The sequence below is a fragment of the Micropterus dolomieu genome, linkage group LG04 (assembly GCF_021292245.1).
Source record: "Micropterus dolomieu isolate WLL.071019.BEF.003 ecotype Adirondacks linkage group LG04, ASM2129224v1, whole genome shotgun sequence".
NCBI classification, from domain to species: Eukaryota; Metazoa; Chordata; class Actinopteri; order Centrarchiformes; family Centrarchidae; genus Micropterus; species Micropterus dolomieu.
The window spans coordinates 5,190,373-5,209,666 of NC_060153.1; the positions used below are offsets into that span (position 1 = coordinate 5,190,373).

General features: G+C 43.8%; 2 protein-coding genes across 12 annotated transcripts in view; both read right to left on the reverse strand.

The window, feature by feature from the left end:
• sorbs2a (sorbin and SH3 domain containing 2a) overlaps positions 1–19,294 on the reverse strand; it is an 89,451-nt gene that overhangs the window by 49,977 nt on the left and 20,180 nt on the right. The gene's annotated exons all lie outside the window — the stretch shown is intronic.
• On the reverse strand, positions 1,477–18,137 carry LOC123969630 (unconventional myosin-XV-like). Its single transcript, XM_046047203.1, has 24 exons — positions 17,879–18,137; positions 16,070–17,701; positions 15,504–15,952; positions 11,965–14,322; positions 11,726–11,845; positions 11,258–11,575; positions 10,754–10,951; positions 10,315–10,556; positions 9,448–9,841; positions 9,089–9,171; positions 8,504–8,567; positions 8,277–8,386; positions 7,471–7,545; positions 7,158–7,248; positions 7,030–7,035; positions 6,831–6,934; positions 6,234–6,297; positions 5,821–5,934; positions 4,569–4,730; positions 4,286–4,399; positions 4,110–4,168; positions 3,663–3,786; positions 3,456–3,551; positions 1,477–3,276 (listed from the first exon to the last, which is right to left on the reverse strand). Exons 1-24 carry the CDS (start codon positions 18,135–18,137, stop codon positions 3,211–3,213), a joined length of 7,302 nt encoding a protein of 2,433 aa, XP_045903159.1. The 3' UTR covers positions 1,477–3,210.

Below are 19,294 nucleotides of genomic sequence, written 5' to 3' on the forward strand. Positions count from 1 at the left end.
TACTAATAGTAGAAATCTATCTAGGGAAATCAGGTTTCTCTAATCCCCTACCCCAATTTCTTGAGTTCTTGTATACATAGCAGCATATACACCAATCAGCCATTACATTATGACCACCTGCCAAATATTGTGTAGGTTCCCCTTTTGCTGTCAAAACAGCCCAGCACCAAGACGTTAGCTGCAGATTCTTTAAGTCTTCTAACTAATGTAAGTTGCAAGATGGGGCCTCCATGAATCAGACTTGTTTGTCCAGCACGTCCCACAGATGCTCGATTGGATTGAGATCTGGGAATTTGGGCCAACTCAACACTTTGTAGGATATCCTGTGTTTCTCGTTGTTGAGTTCCTCCAGCCATTCCTGAACCATTTTTGCTTTGTGGCAGGGTGAATTATCCTGCTGAAAGAGGCTACTGCCATCAGAGAATACTGTTTCCATGAAAGGGTGCACATGGTCTGCAACAAGGCCACCTGCTTCCATTGCTCTGTGGTCCAGTTCTGATGCTCACGTGCCCATTGTGTCCCATTGACAGTGAACAGGGGTCAGCATGGTCTGATTGGTCTGACATGACTGGTCTGCACTATGTTGCACTGTGAGTTCTGACACCTTTCTATCAGAACTTATTCAGCAATTTGGCCTACAGTAGCTTTTCTGATGGATCAAACCAGCCTTCGCTCCCCATGTGCATCAATGAGCCTTGGTTGAGTGCATGACCCTGTCGCCGCTTCACCCCTTTTCCTTCCTTGGACCATTTTGGATTCTGACTTGGGCTGAAATGATTCATCGATTAAATCGATAAAATCGATTAATAAAATGCATCAACACAAATTCTTTGCATTGATGCCTCGTTTAATCCATCTAACTATACACCACAGTGTTTTGCACATTTATTACTGTCGCACATTGCGCTTACGCTGTGAACACGAAGTGATTATAATGAAGCTAAATCAAGCTAAAGACAACAACAACTCTGTAATGTTACCGTCTGTCCACCGTAAAACGAAACTTATGTCGCCTTGGCAACAGCACGACGGCAGCTGAACAAAAAGCAGCAGGTGTTCTGCCAGCGGACCACAGACAAGGTACACAGCAACTTTAGCATTTAACTGAAATCATGATTGATTGTTGAGTTGAAGGCTAGCCAAAGTAAGCTGCAGACCTCAGCTGAAAATGTGACCACATGCATTTGTTGTTCTCCTTTTTGGGCCATGAGTTGTAACCTGCTAATCCATCCTTTCACCCATATTCTTTGTCTTTATTATCGCCATCTTTATAATAACAAACAGCTGTTTTATGTGCAGGATCGCTCATTTCCTGTTTCACATTTCACGTGTGTTTTCTTGACAAAACACGGTTTGGAGACCAGCATCGGGTGACACAGCTGCTGTCAGCTCCTGTAGTGTATGATGCTTTGGCAATATTGTTGTTATACATTCATGCCAATAAAGCTAATTTGAATTGAATTGTGTGTGTGTGTCCCTGTCATCGATCAGTCATGCAGTGTGAACGCCACAACAACTTCAAGACTGCTGTCATACAAGTTGTGTGAACGGCCCGGCCATCGGCCGATGCTGAAAGTCGTGTAGTCTGCACGAGCCTTTAGCATAACTTGTATAGCACTTGGGTGATGTTTGTGTTTGTAAAGCAGCTGTCTGGTTGTTGGTCGGATGTTTGCTGTATGACACTATGAATTTCTGAAAGGACTAATAAATATCTATCACCTATAAAAGTGCACAGCTGATCCCGTTGGGGGGGGCAAGCAAAAGTACTTAAACGACACATCGATGAATCGTTGAAATAATCTATCGAAGCTTCCAATACTAAAATCATCGTTAGATGCAGCCCTAATTCTGACCACTTTTTTTTTTCAGGAAAAAAGTAGACACCATCCTCTCCCTCCTGTCCTGCTCACTTCAACCTGCCTCTCCCGACTCACAGCCTATTCTCAAATAACCCACCTTAGACCTAGAAGTCTTTGCCAACTACAGGCCCATCTCCAACCTCAAATTCCTTTCCAAGCTGCTGGAAAAAGGAGTTGTACTATGGCAACTACTTCTATATCTTAAAAAAAATATACCGCCTGCTTTCCGTCCTGGCCACAGCACGGAACCGGCTCTGGTCAGGGTCATAAATGACCTGCTGATGACAGCAGACGCTGGCTCTCCATCATTTCTCATCCTCCTGGACTTGACTGCAGTGTTCGACACTGTGGACTGCAACATCCTCCTTTACTATCTACACTCCACCATCGGTCTCTCTGACTCTGTCCACAACTGGTTTTCATCCTACCTAACCAGGAGAACTGAGCATTAATCCCTGACAGACAACGTCACCTGTGGTGTCCCTTAAGACTCAGTGCTTGGCCCCACCCTGTTTATTCTCTACATGCTCCCCCTCGGCTGTGTCATCAGCCGGCATGGAGTTTCATTCCACTGCTATGCTGATGACACTCAATTCTACCTCAGGACTAACCCAACCCCTTCTGCTGCCCTGCCATCACCCACCTGCCTGGGGGAGATAAACACTTGGATTAAGCAAAACTTCCTGCAGTTAAACAGCTCTAAGACTGAAGCCATCCTGGTCTGCACTCCACACCAGGTCCATTCATCTGTCATTACCAACATCACCTTCTCTCACCAGGATATTCCACTTTCAACATGAGCCGCCAACCTGAGTGTTAGAACGGGCTCTCATCTGACCTTTCAGGCTCACATCAAAAATCTATACAAGACTACCTTCTTCCACTTCAGGAACATCGCAGAAAAGCTTGTCCACAACTTTGTCTCCTACAATCTGGACTACTGCAATGTGCTCCTCACCAGGATTCCCGGCAAAAGCCTCCAGAAGCTGCAGTACATTCAGAACAGAGCTGCTAGGATCCTGATGAGGGTGCGCAATTGCCCCATCCTCAAATCACTCCACTGGCTTTCTGTCTCACTCAGTATTGAGTATAAGGTCTCCCTCCTCACCCACCAGTGCATCCATGGTGACACCGCCCCTTTCTCAAGGAACTCCTCACCCCACAAACCTCTACACGTACTCTCCATTCTGTTTATATCTCCTGAAACCTCCCAGGACCGTGCTCCGTACTATGGTAGACTGGCCTGTGGAATGCTCTCCCTGACCACCTGAGGACACCACAGACTATGGATGCTTTTAAACGTGGCCTTAAAACCAACCTTTTTAGCAGAGCTTTTGGTTGATTGCTATTCTTATTCTCTTTGGGTTTTATTTTTAGCACGTTTGTGTTTTTTAATATGTAGCACTTTGGGATTTGTCTAAATATAAAGTTAGTTACAAATAAAATGTATTATTATTATTATTATACTTTGACTTTTCAACCAAAATGAAGCCGGTTTTAACCTAGATGTCCTTTTGACATTCAAATCAGCAAATACATCCTCACTTGAAAAATACAAACATATATATGAAAATATTAAATTGAAATTTCCCTGACCTGCTCCTCTTGGAAGATGACTCTGTTAAAGAAGAACTGCAAAGTTTCGTTGGCGTAGTTGATGCAAAGTTGCTCAAAACTATTCACCTGTAGCTCCTGGAGGACAAAGAGAGGGGGCATTGGGGAGTGGGGGAGTTAGTAAATACAGGTCAGCTCATACCCATCGGCGCTGTAACATTATTGAGCGAGATCATGCTTTAGCTTGACCTCAAATCCATATATGTCCAATATGGAGATGGAGAGGGCTTCGTTGCGAGGGTAGACCCGTCCGTTGATGCGCTCCGTCAGCCAACTAAACAGCAGCGAGTACAGGATCTTGGCAACGGCATCTCTATGAAAAACACACAATAAGGTTTCTATGGAAACAGAAAACCCGGTTCCTATGGAAACAGAGGACATCTGAAAAATCTCTCCCCCAGCCCTGACATCCTTTGTCCTCATATGCCTCTACCAAAGATTGGAAGAGAATATCAAAGACTCTTCACTCCCTCTCAGTAGCACTACTGGTAAGATTTTAGATCAAAAATGAGGACATTAAAAAGCTTCAAACAAGACTGTTAAACTGGCTTTTCTTTCAGGTTATTCCAAGCAGAAGTAGGTGCGTAGTATTTAATTTAACAGATACTATATTCAGACTTTTATTCACTTACTTACCTGGCATCCACAGCACTCTCCACTGTGAGTGGAGTTAAGATCTTCTCCCTTACTGTATCCTGGGAGGGTCAAACACATCTGTTATCTGACAACATATATTTGTTATATAATTCCTTATATCTATGTTATTTTGAGCGTGAGCGTGTGATTGTTTATGCAAAGTGTGTTATGCTTACTGTCATTTTGAAGGTGACAGACTTCTGCAGGCCGTCAGGTGAGACCTGCAACAGCTCAGCTACCACCCTGATCTCCTGTGCGCTCACCATCGATGCAACCTCCTGACCCTCAGCCTGCACGGATGCACACCCACACACACAGAGGCGTGCACATTCATTATTGCCATCATCTATTAACATCATCATTATCATTCAGACGTGAAACGAAATGCATTTACGTATTTGTGCGTGTGTGTGTGTGTTCGTGTGTGTGTGTGTGTGTGTGTGTGTGTGACAGAGAGACCTGGAGTGGCTGGAAGTAGACATTCCCCAGATGAAGGACAGAGGACAGCAATCTGTAGATGCCATTTTGCTCCTCTGGGGTGAAACACAAGATGTCCATGGCACTCAGAAGACGCCTGAAGTCCTCCCCATCATCCTTCCCCTCTATGGTACAATCACCTCCCTGCACTCGTGTACACACAAATCACACACACATACACCGTTATCAACAACAGCAGCATACTTACCCTCAGCCTGTTTAGTCAGAGCTCTAATTAAAGAGCAACTTATCAACAGCTGAAAGTCTTGTTTTTTCTGACCTCCAGAGGCTCAACTTCTTACCTTGATGCAGTGATGTAGAAGTATATACCAGGGTGTACAGTACAGTCAGTACATCATGGCTGAGTGTGCTTACTGGTGCAACAGAGCACACTTCTGACCACACTTTCAACCAGACAGGATAATAAAACACTACTTTTCAGTATGGTATTACATTACTATTTAAAACATAAGCCACAAGTGATTGCAGTAGTAATGACAAACTACTCACAATAACGATGTAAATAGTCAAGGATCTTTAATTAGCATTAGCATGTGCAACCTGTTGCATAAAAAGTCATGAAATGTTACAAAGAAGCAAGCAGATGTTGAGCACTTAAGGATCTTAACATGAGAAAAAGGGTTGCGGTGGTACTGTGACCTAAATGGTAAGTCAGCATAACAACATGCTTATAATGACAATGCTAACATGCAGATGTTTAGCAGTTATAATGTTTACCATGTTCACCTTCTCAGTTTAGCGTGTTAGCACATTTGACGAAAAAGAAAAATGTCAATCTTATGGTTCACTAGACGAAATTTTGTAGAATTCATCCTTTCTTGTGCATGAGTGTCTATACAAAATTTCATGAAAATCCAACATAAACCTCACCATCATCAGTTTTTTCATTAAAAATTAAAGCCTTACTAGAAGGTACACAGAGTAACAAGTTGGATGTCCATTTTGGAAAGAAATAAGGTAATTACATCACTCAGTATATCTCAGATACAACGTGTCCAGGCTGCAAAGGTCCCTTACTCTGTATTTGGGTACTGCAATGAGTTTTAATGTTGGTGTTGGAACTATTAATCACTTTGTAGAATAAATGCCACAATTTAAAAAAAAATGACATCTCATTTGTTAATGTGACTGTGAAATTAATTACAGTGACCCCTCCTTATCTGTGCTGTGTGTGTGGAGGGGAGTGTACAGTATTTCATATTCCTCTGAGCACCTGATTCAGATAGTAGTAAGTCTCAGCTTCCTGCAGATAGAGTGAGCGCTTCTCATGAGGAGGAAGACCCGCCAACATCTCATAGAAGATGTGATAGTTCCTCTCCGATTTGGCCTGTGGATGAACACACACACACACACACACACTGTCACATGACATACATGAATCAACTATCACATGCACACATATTCACATACACAATTAGACAAGCTCAAAAACAACTGGATAAATTGATGAATGACTGAGCAGACTGGGTGGTGTAAAGATCTGGTGCAACGTGTTTGACACCTCTAATGCTGTCTGCCTCTACAATCTCCTCTTTCGCACCATGACTCATTGGTAAGAAGACTCCAACCTGACCTGCTGTGTGTGTGTGTGTGTGTGTGTGTGTGTGTGTGAGTTTGTGTTTTCACCTGAAAGACAATGCGGGACTTCTCCAACAGGTACTGGGACGTTATGGCACCGCTGATAACACCCCTTGTTAATGACACACAGGCAGTTACACAGACACACATGCAGGGACGGACAAACACACGCACGCTAAGTCTAGGTCATGCATGTGTAATTTGCCTGAATCTTCTCTGTCACAGTTCTAGTAAAAGATCAACTACTCATCTAACTGTGTTACTGGGACATGTTAGCATATTCTCCATTTAGCAAAGTGTGTGTGTGTGTGTGTGTGTGTGTGTGTGTGTGTGTGTGTGTGTGTGTGTGTGTGTCTGTGTGTCTGCAGACATGCACATAGGTGACCAGAAGGTTACATACAGGCTGCTTGTTAGATTTACAAAAGGCTGTGTTTATCACAGAGAAACTACAGCCAATCCGCACTCATGTTGTAGATTAGATATATTAGATAGATATTAGCTATAACTATAAAAGTATAGCTATAACTATAAAAATACAGCTATTACAATATGTGATCTGATTCTGATGATCTAGAAATGGGGAAAATTCCTTGTTTCTAGATCATCAAGACTCTTTCTGGACTGGTAGAAGTTGTTACTACTTACTCCTCCATGTAGATCTGCGTGTATTTGCCAAAGCGTGAAGAGTTGTCATTGCGCACTGTTTTGGCATTCCCAAAAGACTCCAACAGGGGTGTGGCCTCTAGTATCTGACCAATCGTCACAGACAAAGATGTTACTATGGCTACCTTCAACATGGATAATAGTTGTCATGAAAGCAAAAACAAGGGGAGAAACACTTTACCTCTATCTGATGGGAGACGGTTGAGAAGAAGACAGAGGGGAGGAAAGCAAAGCAATACCAGTGTTAGCTTAAATGGCCATAGTAGGGAGTGTATTTGTTAACATGAATGTACATTATATGCTGCTTACCTGTTGTGTGACGTTGCACTTGTGATGTATGGCTGTCAGGTAACGCAGAATCAGTTTAGTAGCTTCAGTCTTTCCTGACCCACTTTCTCCACTGTAATAACAAATAATGTAATAACAGTTAACCAGAATCTTTTATGGCACTTTAGGATGTTGCACATTATGGACAGTAATAAAAATGATCTGAAAATGGGAGTTGTTTAAAATAACATTTAACTGACAGCTTTAAGTTTTGGAGTTTTGTGCTGCTAGTTGAAATTCAAAGCCTTACTAAGCCAAAATGAAAAATGCCTGTAACAGTAACAGCATTTCATACCTGATCACAATACACTGATCCTTTTTGGCATCCATCATGGTGGTATATGAGAGATTAGCAATGGCAAAAAGATGACTGCAACACAACAACATTTTTTATATGAAAAACACATTTGTATTATCACTGTCATGTCTGTTGTGTATATATGCGTGTCTATGTGTGTGTGTCTCTGCGTGTGGATGTGAAGTGGTAGTGAAATCCATAACCAAACTCTCCCTTGGCAACCAACCAACAAGAGTGTAATAGGAGCCTTTTACTAACACCTGAGTGCTGGCATTTACACCTCTATTTACCACCAAACTGTATCTCAGGGCACAGCCTGCGACACATGTAGACAGGTGTAATACAACAGTACAATCACACACAGGAACACACTGACTCAAAGGTTATTGTTAAAAGATTTTTGTTGGTGTATTCTGTTCAACACTAGAAAGCACTCAAAAGAGCTTACACCTGCAAATTTAGAGGAACTTCAGAAGATTATCTTTGAGGTAACCCTAAAATATTTTCATGATGATGAATAACTGTGAGAGTACTTTTTCTGAATCATCAAATATTCTTTGACCAATTGCCTAGCTCTTTATCAGATTTTATAGATGTGCAAACACAATTTTGTCATTGTCTGACTGCCAACACATAGTCAGACAACCAAACCAGACTTAAAACATGAACCTCTTTGGAGTTAATAAGTTCAGGGGCTAATTGCCTAGGTCTAACACACACACACACACACACACACACACACACACACACACACAAACACACACGCACACACACACACACACACACACACTCCCAAGTCTTACGGAGGGTTGTCACTCAGGCCGCGGCCCGCATACTGAAGCACCATGTCTGTGCCATAAATGTTGAGCAACTTGTAGGGATTCACAGACACGAGGATGCTGCCTATGTAGGTCTGTGTGGAAGAAAAAGAGAGAAAGAAAGGACAAGAAGGAGAGTGGATGTAGCAGGCAGTGTCCACGACATTTGATGACATTAGTTATTTAATTTGCAAATTACAAATTAAGCATACATATACAAGTTCCTGGTCGTAGCGCTTCTTAAGGTTCATCAGAACTGTGGTCTCATTCAGCTCACTGAAATTAAACAGAGGAAATTAAACACACATGTAGAGAGCACATATTGTCACACTGTAGCTCACTGTGACATCCAATATTAAGAACTTTTCAATGACATTTAAGATCTTTTTCAGTGAAAACTGGTAAAATTATGTGATGTCAAAGTCAGACCAAATATGTTTTTAAGCATGTAAGGAAATTATTATAGAATATTCTCTTTCAAATTACTATTGAAATAGCACATATCTAATGCATGGGATTCCTCTGGATTTGATCATCGTTTGACAGAGATCTACTTGGGTGTTGCATTTTAATAATATACTTAACATACTTAATGCGCATGACTTCTTTCTGAACTCACACACATTCCTAAGGATTTTCAAAGACTACTAAGCACACTGGGACACATACTTGAAGAAACTGAAAGGATATACATTGAAATGAGCTTTGCTGCTCTGCATTGGAGCAACAACATGCTTGCAAGTATGACATGAGTAAATGAGCTTTGAGGCTGTTTGTTAATGCAGGATTCTGCTTACGGCAGCTGTGTCATGTCCTCCATTCCCTCTGCCCAGCGTTTCGGCCTGTGGCCTGTTGTGGGCATGCTCAAAATAGAGTAGATCTGGACACATACACACATAATGGGATGTAATTAGTCCAACATTGTGATCCAACATTGTCAAATTCAAAAAGAAATTCCAATATTCTTGTTTGTGAACTCTACAGGAAAATGTTTTTATATTGTCTACAGTATATTGCACTCATTCCAATACCAATTGATTGTCCATCAGCTGTCATTAAAAAATCACACAAATGTAAAAAGTGAAACACCTAATCTTCCTAAAATGGGTACACAGACAGACACATGAATAACACATGAATTCATAAATCTAGCTACCTTGTCATACCAGCTTTGACCAGGTACTCTATCTCTGTCAGGAGTCCAGTCTGTGTCCTGAGGCTGTCCATCCACAACCCGAGGTGTGGGTGAAAATCCTTCTAACACCCCATCTTCTCTGTACATGGACCACTTTGACAGATTCTGGACCGTCCCATGTGGTAAAACCCTTTCAGCTGCCCAAACATCTTCTCCTCCTTCCCCTCCTCCTCGGGCATTCCTGGCCCAGTGTCCTGAGCGTGGCCCATAGGGAGGAACCACAGCATAGCGATTATCCTCACCCTGCAGGCCTGTTGGCACGCTGTATGAAGCATAGCGAAGCTGCTGATTTTGGATGGCATTCGACAGGCTTGGGTTGTGGAACCGACGTGTGAGAAGAGAGCCATCCGGCAGCCTGTCAAACAAGGAATGTTCTTTTCAATTAGAAACATGTAACACATGGATGTGCAACATGGCCATTGTGGAATTTTGTCATTGTGATAGTAATGGCAAATCATGCTGCTTTTCTACATATAGGGAGTTTACACCACAGGAACCTTCCCAGAGGACCAAGAACATTTTGAGGAAGTCTGTGTTGTTGCTTCTCAAGTGTAAAAATTGTATTACTAACACCGCCATTGTTTTTTAATCAATCATCGTATTATTTTATCTAATCTTCATAATTCTTCAGGTGAGGTGGAAACACCACCCGATTCCATAGTTCCCGGAACGTTTTGGTCAAAAAGGACTAATATTTCATTCTTCATAGGTAAAAAGTTAATGCCTAGCTTGCAGCTTCATTTCTCAACAGGTAATTCTGTGCAACACCTCGACAAGGCTATCAGGCCATTCTCTTTCCTAGTTTCCTTTTAAAGTGTAGTTCCCCACCTGAAATGGACACCCTGGAGTTCCTCTTTCCGTAGTGCAGAGTTGATGTTGGGAGTTGTGGGTTTGGGTACGCCTGACAGCACATAGTTCTCTGGCAGATGATAGAGACCTGTAGACCGGATTGCCTGGTTTTGCCTCAGAGCAGCTGCAAGGTTGGGAGTGGAGGGCTTCTGACCAGGGATAACCAAGGAACCATCAGGGAGCCGGTATGATGCATTACGAAGGTTCTCGTTCGTAATAGCCTGCAGCACAAGACACCAGGTAGTTATTCAAGGCTGCAATCAGAATTTGGTAAATTTTGATAATTATTGTCATCAAACTGAAGACTTCAAATGTCTAAAATGTTATGTTTGCTTTTTAAACAAACACAGGGACCAGGAAAAACAAACAAATGGGTTCTGGAGCAAAGTAAATGAAGATAAATTTAACAGGTACACACTTTAGACAGGTTAGGGGCAACTGGTTTCCGTGGGTCAATGATGATGGTTCCATCAGGCAGAGTGTAGGACACACCCTTTAGATAGGGATTCTGCAGGGCGGCTGTCAGGTTGGGGGTCTTTGGTTTCCTTGGGTCCACGATAATAGTTCCATCGGGGAGGGTGTATGAAGCTCCTTTCAAGGCTGGGTTACTGAGGGCCTAAGTATTACGAAAAGCTGTTTTCAGTTAAGGAGAAAACCTGAGAGGTTTAACAGTTCAATTAATTGTCAGAAAATTAAAGCAGCAGCTAAGTGTGTTTGATTGCCAGTTATTATTAGCAAAAGACATGCAACAATTTGTTGAAACTATTTAAAATCCCTATACTTCAGCCCTTCTACACAAGTCCTACTATATATACAAAAAAGTGGCAGAAATAGTAATAGATTAACACACATGCAAGGTTACAGATGCTGCGAAAGTAAAGGGAAAAATAAAAAACCCAAAGAGTCTAAATCTTTAGCTAACCTTAGCCAGGTTTGGTGAAATGGGTGTATTGGGGTCATGAACCCCTTCTGGTAGTGTGAAGGAGGCATTCCGCAGAGCAGAGTTTTGAAGAGCATTGGAAAGGTTTGGAGAGATGGGTTTCCGTGGATCAATGATGATAGTACCATCGGGGAGGGTGTAAGATGCACTTTTCAGGTAGGGGTTCTGAAGTGCTGCTGTAAGGTTTGGGGACTTCTTTTTGTTAGGGTCAATCATGATGGTACCATCAGGGAGAGAATAGGAGGCTTCACGCAGCGCTGGGTTATTTAGTGCCTTGGCCAGGTTTGGAGAAATGGGTTGCTGAATGAGCAGAGACAGTTGAGTGAGAAAAATCTTCATTAACTTTGACTTTTACATGAGTAACAACAGTAGGGAGGGAGAAGAAATGAATATAATACAACAATAAGAGGCAGATTCAATTCAAGTAAATAGTAATAAGTCATGGGTTACTTGCTGTCTAGGGTCTATAATGGTGCCATCAGGGAGATTATATGAAGCAGTTCTGAGACCCTGGTTCTGAAGAGCCCTGGAAAGGTTAGGAGACGTGGGCCTCTGGGGCACACGTGGGTCCTGTGTGGGTGGGGAGTTATATAGGACAGGGCAACTGTATTGCAACAATTGTTTTTCCATGTGGACAAACATACATGTCAGGTTGTATAGTTATTTCGACATGCTCCTTTTATACCTACCCTGATAATTGATCCATCAGGCAAGGTGTATGAGGCACCACGAACTTGTTGGTTTTGCATGGCATGGCCGAGCAATGGGGAGGAACGTGAATCTGCATATGGTGACACCAAAGATCCATCTGGTAGCCGGTACGATGCCTGCATCAGCTGTGGATTTTGTAGGGCACTTCCCAAAATTGGTGAAGAGGGTGGTGGGGGTCCATATGGGGATCGCCTGAGTTGCACAGGTGTCTGATAAGATGCTTGACGGAGGTTTGGGTTCTGTGTAAGAGCACTGTGGAGCTGTGGCCCAGCTGGTGCATAAGGGTTACGGTGTTGCATCATGGGGGATCTTAAAGATGAGACATTCTGCAGACCAGACCGGTTCTGCAGTGCATCATGAAGCAGTGGTGCTGGGCCAGGCTCAGAGATATAATCATATGGAGTAACAATAGTCGGCCCGTATGGTGAATGGAGCTGTGGAGTCTGATAAGAAGCCACACCTCTTAGTGCCTGACCATGTCTCATGGCTCCAGAAAGCATTGGAGATGAAGGTACAGATTGGGCATATGGGGACTGAGGTCTTTGAAGAGGAGACACATAGGTGGCATCTCTCACTGCCTGGTTTTGCAAAGCTCCAGACAGCATTGGTGAAGAAGGGTGCATAGGCTGCTCATGAGGGGACATTTCCCTTTGTAAAGGCGAAGAATAAGATGCATCTCGTAAGGCTTGATTCTGCAGCGCCCCAGACAGCATGGGAGATGAAGGGGCCATAGGCTGCTCACGAGGGGACATTTGCCTTTGTAAAGGAGAAGAATAAGATGCATCTCTTAAGGCTTGATTCTGCAGGGCCCCAGACAACATGGGAGATGAAGGGGCCATAGGCTGCTCATAAAGTGACATTGGTCTCGGCAGTGAGGAAACATAGGATGCATCTCGAATAGCCTGGTTTCGCATTGCACCAGAAAGCAAAGGGGATGAGGGAGCATAATGTTCTACATATTCAGAAGCCATCTCACCCATGCCTACCATCTGGGCTGGTTGTGGGCCAAGGGCTGAAGCAAAGGAGGCATGTTGAATAGCCTGGTTCTGCAAAGCACCAGATAACATGGGGGAAGAGGGGGGAACAAACTGATGCAACTGCTCAGTATAAGGATCAGCATAGGGGCCAGACACATACGTTTCTGGTGCATAAGTGGGTGGATGGGCAGCTCGAGGGAGCAGGAGAGGGGAGGACTGACGAGAAAGTCGAGGAGAAAGGCGTGGTGATGCAGAATATGGCATGTGTTTCAAGGAGGGCTGTGGAGAGGCAGGAGGCATCCTTCTTATAGACTGCTGTGCCATGAGGGGGCGTCCACGAGCCACAGGGCGAGGAGCAAATCGGCCAGATTCTCTCCTCCGCAGAGGAGCCCGGTGGACCATGTGGGGGGAGTGAAAAGGGGAGGAGTTGAGAGAGTCCACTGTGAGAACAGAAGACCTATTGCTTCGAATGGAGGAGGCACGGAAGGGACGCACATTTTGGGTGGGTGGGGGAACTGGGCGCCCTCGGAGACCCATAGGAGAAGGTCTGACAGTACCTAAGGGAACATTTCCCCCCATCCTAGGCCGGGCCAATGGTGTGGGGTCCCTGAGTAGCCGAGTTGAGCGACGAGAGAGGGTAGGAGATGATGGTGAGGGCCTGTGCCCTGCAGGGGATAAACTGCGATAAGACTGGGAGGGAGAGGGAGATGGTCTTCTACTGAGCTGTGGAGAGAGACGGGGGGATGCATGACCAGGAGATAGGGGAGGGGAAGGTGGCCCACGCATCTTCCTCCCTCCAAACGGGCTGCGTGCTGGAGTGGGAGAAGGTGGGGGACTTCGCCTCCTCATGGAAGCACGGGGTGAGGAAGGTGGCGAACGTTGTCTCATTGATGCTCTTGGTGAGGGTGGAGGACTTTGGCGGATCATGGAGGTACGGGGAGAGTGGGGGGGTGAGGGCCCTCGAGCCAGGGGAGATGGTGACCTCTGAGGTTGCATTCTACGACGGGCGATGGGCGAGGCCACGGGGGATGAAGGAGGGGAGATTCGTCTCAACATGACAGATGGGGGTCTTTGGGCATTAATGAACCCACTCCTCATAGATGGTTGTGGTGAGGGGCTGCGTCTCTGTGCAAGCATAGGAGATGGTACTGGGGAAGCCATGGCAGAGGGATGGTGCTGCATCTGTTGGGGTGACATGATGACAGAGCGGCGGGATGGAGTTGGGGAGGCTTGTATGCGACGCGCAGGAAGCGGGGACATACTTGCTTGCTTTATAATCATGGCAGTTGGAGTGGGGATCGACACTGGGCCATAACCCTGTTGGTGTGACATCATCATCGGGTCTGTCATCATTTGCTGCTGAAAGATCACAAAAAAATATGTGCAGAATATATTGAGAATGAAAAAATAATACATTGAGGTAGCAAATGGGGCTAGCAGAGCTGAAAATAGTATTAGGTTGTAGTGACAATTACAGTACAAATGCAGTATTCCAACAAGAATACTATCATACACCATATGGAAAATAAGTTCTGTAAATAGGTGCTTCTGCTCTGCAATTATATGTTTTTGTGGACCATATATCAAGGACACATTTCACTGTCGTGAAGTGTGGAAGAACGCATTTTTCTACATGCACCTAATCTTTGCGGAGAAAATGGCGTAATCAAGTTCTGTAACAACAAACAACAGTATTAATTGTAAAAATTGCAATATGTAAGACCCCCGCAACGACACCTCTCCACCCCAACATGGTACCTATAACTATTTGTTACATTGCTGGTCATAAACTAAGCATTATGTCAGAAAAGGGTTGCTTCAGGTAACCGACTAAAGGTTTCAAGGTCCCCCATTGTCACACACAACCATGCTCCCCAGGTACTGACGGAACAAGCCAGCTGAGGGTCACACACAATCAGCTGCACCTGGCTAGCAGTTGTCACTGCAGTGATCGGGATGTCAGTTGTGTTTTGTCAAAATTAAGCAAACAGGCATATCCTGTGCCAACAGTATCTTCATTTCAATTCATGTTTATGATAATGACAATAATAAGTCACTTGTTATAGATAAGAGGTTGGGATGAATTACTACTGATGGCAAGTAATAAGGAGATGTTCATTGTTTAAACACTTATAATCTGCAAGAGTAGCCACTGATTGGCTGTTGAGTAGCCACAAATATTCCAACTTATTTATATCATAGAAATATCTCCAGTACAAAAAATCGCTCACTGTCTTGTGCTAAATTTTTAGATTTCCCTACTTGAAAGCTAACATTGTGGTGAAATATTTATTTAATTGTAAGAAATGCTTTGGGTCTCCCTCTAGGCTTGGATGACTTAAAAGAAGGAACTACATGCTGTGTAACTCCAGCTGGTTGCTTGGCGGGGCAGTGGAGGTGTGCTCTCTTTAAAACAGTGGGAATTTGTGTTACATATTAACATGTTCACCCCACATTACAATAGGAATCAGGCTGAAAGTCAGCAAAGTTGCCCTTCTGTGACCCTCTAGCGCTGAGAGACACAACAGATCTAGAATTACCTGTGGTGAAATAATTTCTGGAGAGATCATCTGTTGCTGCGCCAACATCATCTGCTGCTGTGGTGACATCATTTGCTGGGGCATCATCTGCTGCTGTGGTGACATCATTTGCTGGGGCATCATCTGCTGCTGTGGTGACAGAATCTGTGATGGCATCATTTGGGCAGACATACCCTGTTCTTGTTGTAACATCATTTGCTGCTGTGGTGACATCATTTGCTGCTGTGGTGACATCATCTGTTGCTGTGGTGACATCTGTGGGAGCATCATCATTTGTTCTTGAGGGGGCAACATAGTTTGTTGTTGAGAAAACATCATTTGGTCTTGAGGAGACATCATCATTTGTTGTTGTGGTGACATCTTTTGCAGTGGTGACATTGTCTGTGGGGGCATCATCAATTGTTCTTGAGGGGGCAACATATTTTGTTGTTGAGAAAACATCATTTGTTCTAGAGGAGACATCATTATTTGTTGTTGTGGTGACATCATCATTTGTTGTTGTGGTGACATCATCATTTGTTGTTGTGGTGACATTCCCATTTGCTGCTGTAATGACATCATGTCACCAAGTTGACCTGGTGCAAGAGGAATCTGGTCTTCATACTGTATTTCTGACATATCTTCAAATTCTGGATCAGGTGGCAAAGTAGGTGGAGGGGGCAGGGGCACATCTAGGCGCTCTTTCCCAAATAGACGCACTTGAGGTCTAGGAACTCGAAATGTCATCTCCCCTCCCTGAATTCCACCAGTATCAACTTCATATTGGTCCAACTGGTCAGCATATTGGCCCCCATACAGATCCTGTACCTGACCCATCCCTTGCCCTCCAAAGCCAAAGACCTCCTGGCCTCCTGGTGGGAATCCAATTGCCTGCTGAGAGCTGTAGTCTTGGTAGGGCATGCCAGCATCACTATAATTAAGTTGATGGTCTGGTGAAAATCCCCCCTGCATTCCCATAGTTGCTGCATAAGGGTTCTCATAATATCCTGCCTGTTGGTTGTCATAATAACCCCCTTGTCCATCACTGTAGTGAATTCCTTGACCATTTTCATCATAATAACCATGAGCCTGAGGGTCAAAGAATCCATCTCCCTGATACATTTGGTCCTCACCCATAACATAGTAGTCTAGACCCTCGTCACCGTACATTGCCATTGCCTGTTGTTGCTGGTAACCATAGTAATCAACTTCCTGGTTGTTATAATAGCCTGGGGCAGAGGAATATGGGTTACTGTAGTCCACCAGGCCTTCATCATGAAGACCACCTTCATAATATTCTGAATTTGGATCATAGAGTACTTCTTCCTCATAGTAACCCAAGTCTTGATACTCTGTTCCCCCTGCTCCATTGTCATAGTAGCCGAACTGACCCTGGCTTCCATATGCTGCAGTTGCCTCGTCTCCATAACCACCATAACCATCATTATAGCCTCCATAACCTTTCTGGTGGACTGAATGTTGCTGGTTGTATCCATAAGCCTCCTCCTCCTGCTCATAACCATCATTATGGTAACCATGGAGATAACCTCTGGAGCTGGCTTGTTGCCTATGTGCTCTACGCCCTCGCATTTTTGTGGACAGGAAGCGTTTGGTCAGCCAGTTAGTTGCTGCTGCAACCTTTCCCAGCAACACACTTCTGACTTTGAAGTCGTCAGCAGCCCCGGCACCATTCTTTTTTCCAAATAAGCCTTTGAAGAAGCCCCCCTTCTTTTCATTTGATTCTTTCCCTCCTCCCAGACGAAGCAACATATAGGTTGGCTTTTTCCCACCATTTGCTGCCTCCTTCTCTTTGGCCTCTTTCTCCTTTTTAATCTTTTTGCTGGCCTTAAACCTCATCATGAATCGAGAGGTGTTCTTCAGCATGGACTTGCGGCGTTTCTTTTTAGCAAGGCGGGTCTTTCTCCTCCCTAACCCCAGGAACAAACGTGATGTACTTTTCAGCTTCTTCCTGCTGTTCCTGCGTCTCTTGAATCCAGAAAATTTCATGAACATTGTGGACATGTTCTTCAGACCTTTCTTTGGGATTTCCTTTATTGGAAGCTGTGGAGCTTCCTCTTTCTTTTTACCTTTTTTCTTCTTTGCATCAGCATCCGATTTCCCTCCTTTATGGCCATCTTTAGATTTCTTTTTGGATTTCCCATAGTCCTCTTCATCATCATCTTCCTCCTCTTCATCTTCATCCTCCTCGTCATCTTCTTCTGAGTATTCCGCATGTCTAGACTTCCCCCCTTTCTTTCCCCTAGCCCCCCTGCCTCCTCGACCCTTCCCTCTCCTGTCATCCTCTGAGTCTTCCTCCTCTTCTTCACTTAACTCTTCATCCTCTTCCTCATCACTCAGGAGCTCCTCCTCTTCCTCTTCGGACTCCACTTTCTTACCTTTCCCTTTATCTTTTCCTTTCTTTCCATCATCTTTCCCCTTGGGTGGCTCCTCCTTTCCTTTCTTCCCCCCTTTCTTATCATCCTTCCCCCCTTTCTTATCATCCTTTCCACTTTTCTTATCATCCTTGCTGGGTTTCTTGTCGTCTTTTCCTCCCTTTTTGTCATTCTTTCCTTTCTTTTCCTCCTCTTTCTTTTTTTCTGGTTCAGGCTTTCCACCCTTCTTTGCATCCTTCTTGGCATCTTTCTTGCCGGGCATTTTGACAAGTGGCTAGGAGCACACCATGCCCTCTCTTCAGGATGCAATGCTGTAAACATAAAAACAAACACATATCACATGGAACGCAATACTCAAGTTTAAATAATATATAATATGTCTTTTAGTTTTAATATAAAATGTGATGTGATATGTTAAGAAAATATAATCAGGAGTCTGACCTTAAAAAGACTCCCTGGTTTAGATATGCCTAGTTGACTTTGTGCCGGCACTATATGCAGGTTCAATATTTGTGTGAGGACAGGTCCATCTGGCCAAAGCAGTTGTACACTGCCCAAATCTGGTCCCCATGAAGGCTCCTGTCCAGACATATGTAACTAAATGTCAACAATATTTTACCCCACACACATAAGGTATATACCAGTATACACAAACACTAGCATACACACAATAAAAACAAATAGTTAAACACTGCTGCTAAATTATCTCCAACACCCGCTCAGAGATGTCCAATTTTATAAATCTCTCATCTGAGAGAGCTCTGACCCCTATATAGAGTTATGCAATTTATTTTAAGAGACTACCAATCTCTACTCATCAATGCCCATCTCTACTGTAGGCTTTAAGGTTAAAGGGTTCAATGGATCAGAGCTCTAAACACCTCCTATAAATCTAATTCTGCTGTATTATCAAGCTTAACCTCACTGCAAACTCTTAACAAGTTTAATATTCAATATTTTTACTTGTGTTGATTTGACTAATTTCCTCACAGTATGATCAGCTTTTTGTAAAAATGCATAGAACATTAAAAACACACAAACAAAACATGCAGCTGTTATTCCAGATCAAGCTCGATCCTCTCTATTTGGTCCACTTTGTCTCTTACAGGGTTGTAGTAAAAGTCAAGCTGTCACCACACTCATTCATCGAGACACCTGTCCATCATAGTCACCTCTATATTCAATGACAAACAGTACAGAAGAGCAAATGCGGTGGTCGCCAGAATCTCTGCAGTCTTCAAATTTTTGGCATCCTTCCTGGAGGGTCTCTTCTTCAGCTGTTAAAAAAGAAAAGGCAAAAAACTCTGGGACAAAAGTTTTTAGGTCACACTCAGCTTCTTCCTCTGACCTACTCTGTCCTCTGTTGCTCACTACAACACTTTTCCCTCACTCAACACAGCACTCTGTTCCTACTGCCCT

Coding starts and splice junctions, on each gene's coding strand:
- LOC123969630 (XM_046047203.1), bottom strand. CDS start 18,137: ATGCCCGGCAAGAAAGATGCCAAGAAGGATGCAAAGAAGGGTGGAAAG. Junction 9,172..9,447: donor GTCAAAGCTGGTATGACAAG/GTAGCTAGATTT, acceptor GTATGTGTCCAG/ATCTACTCTATTTTGAGCAT. Junction 4,400..4,568: donor TCTACTTCCAGCCACTCCAG/GTCTCTCTGTCA, acceptor GCATCCGTGCAG/GCTGAGGGTCAGGAGGTTGC.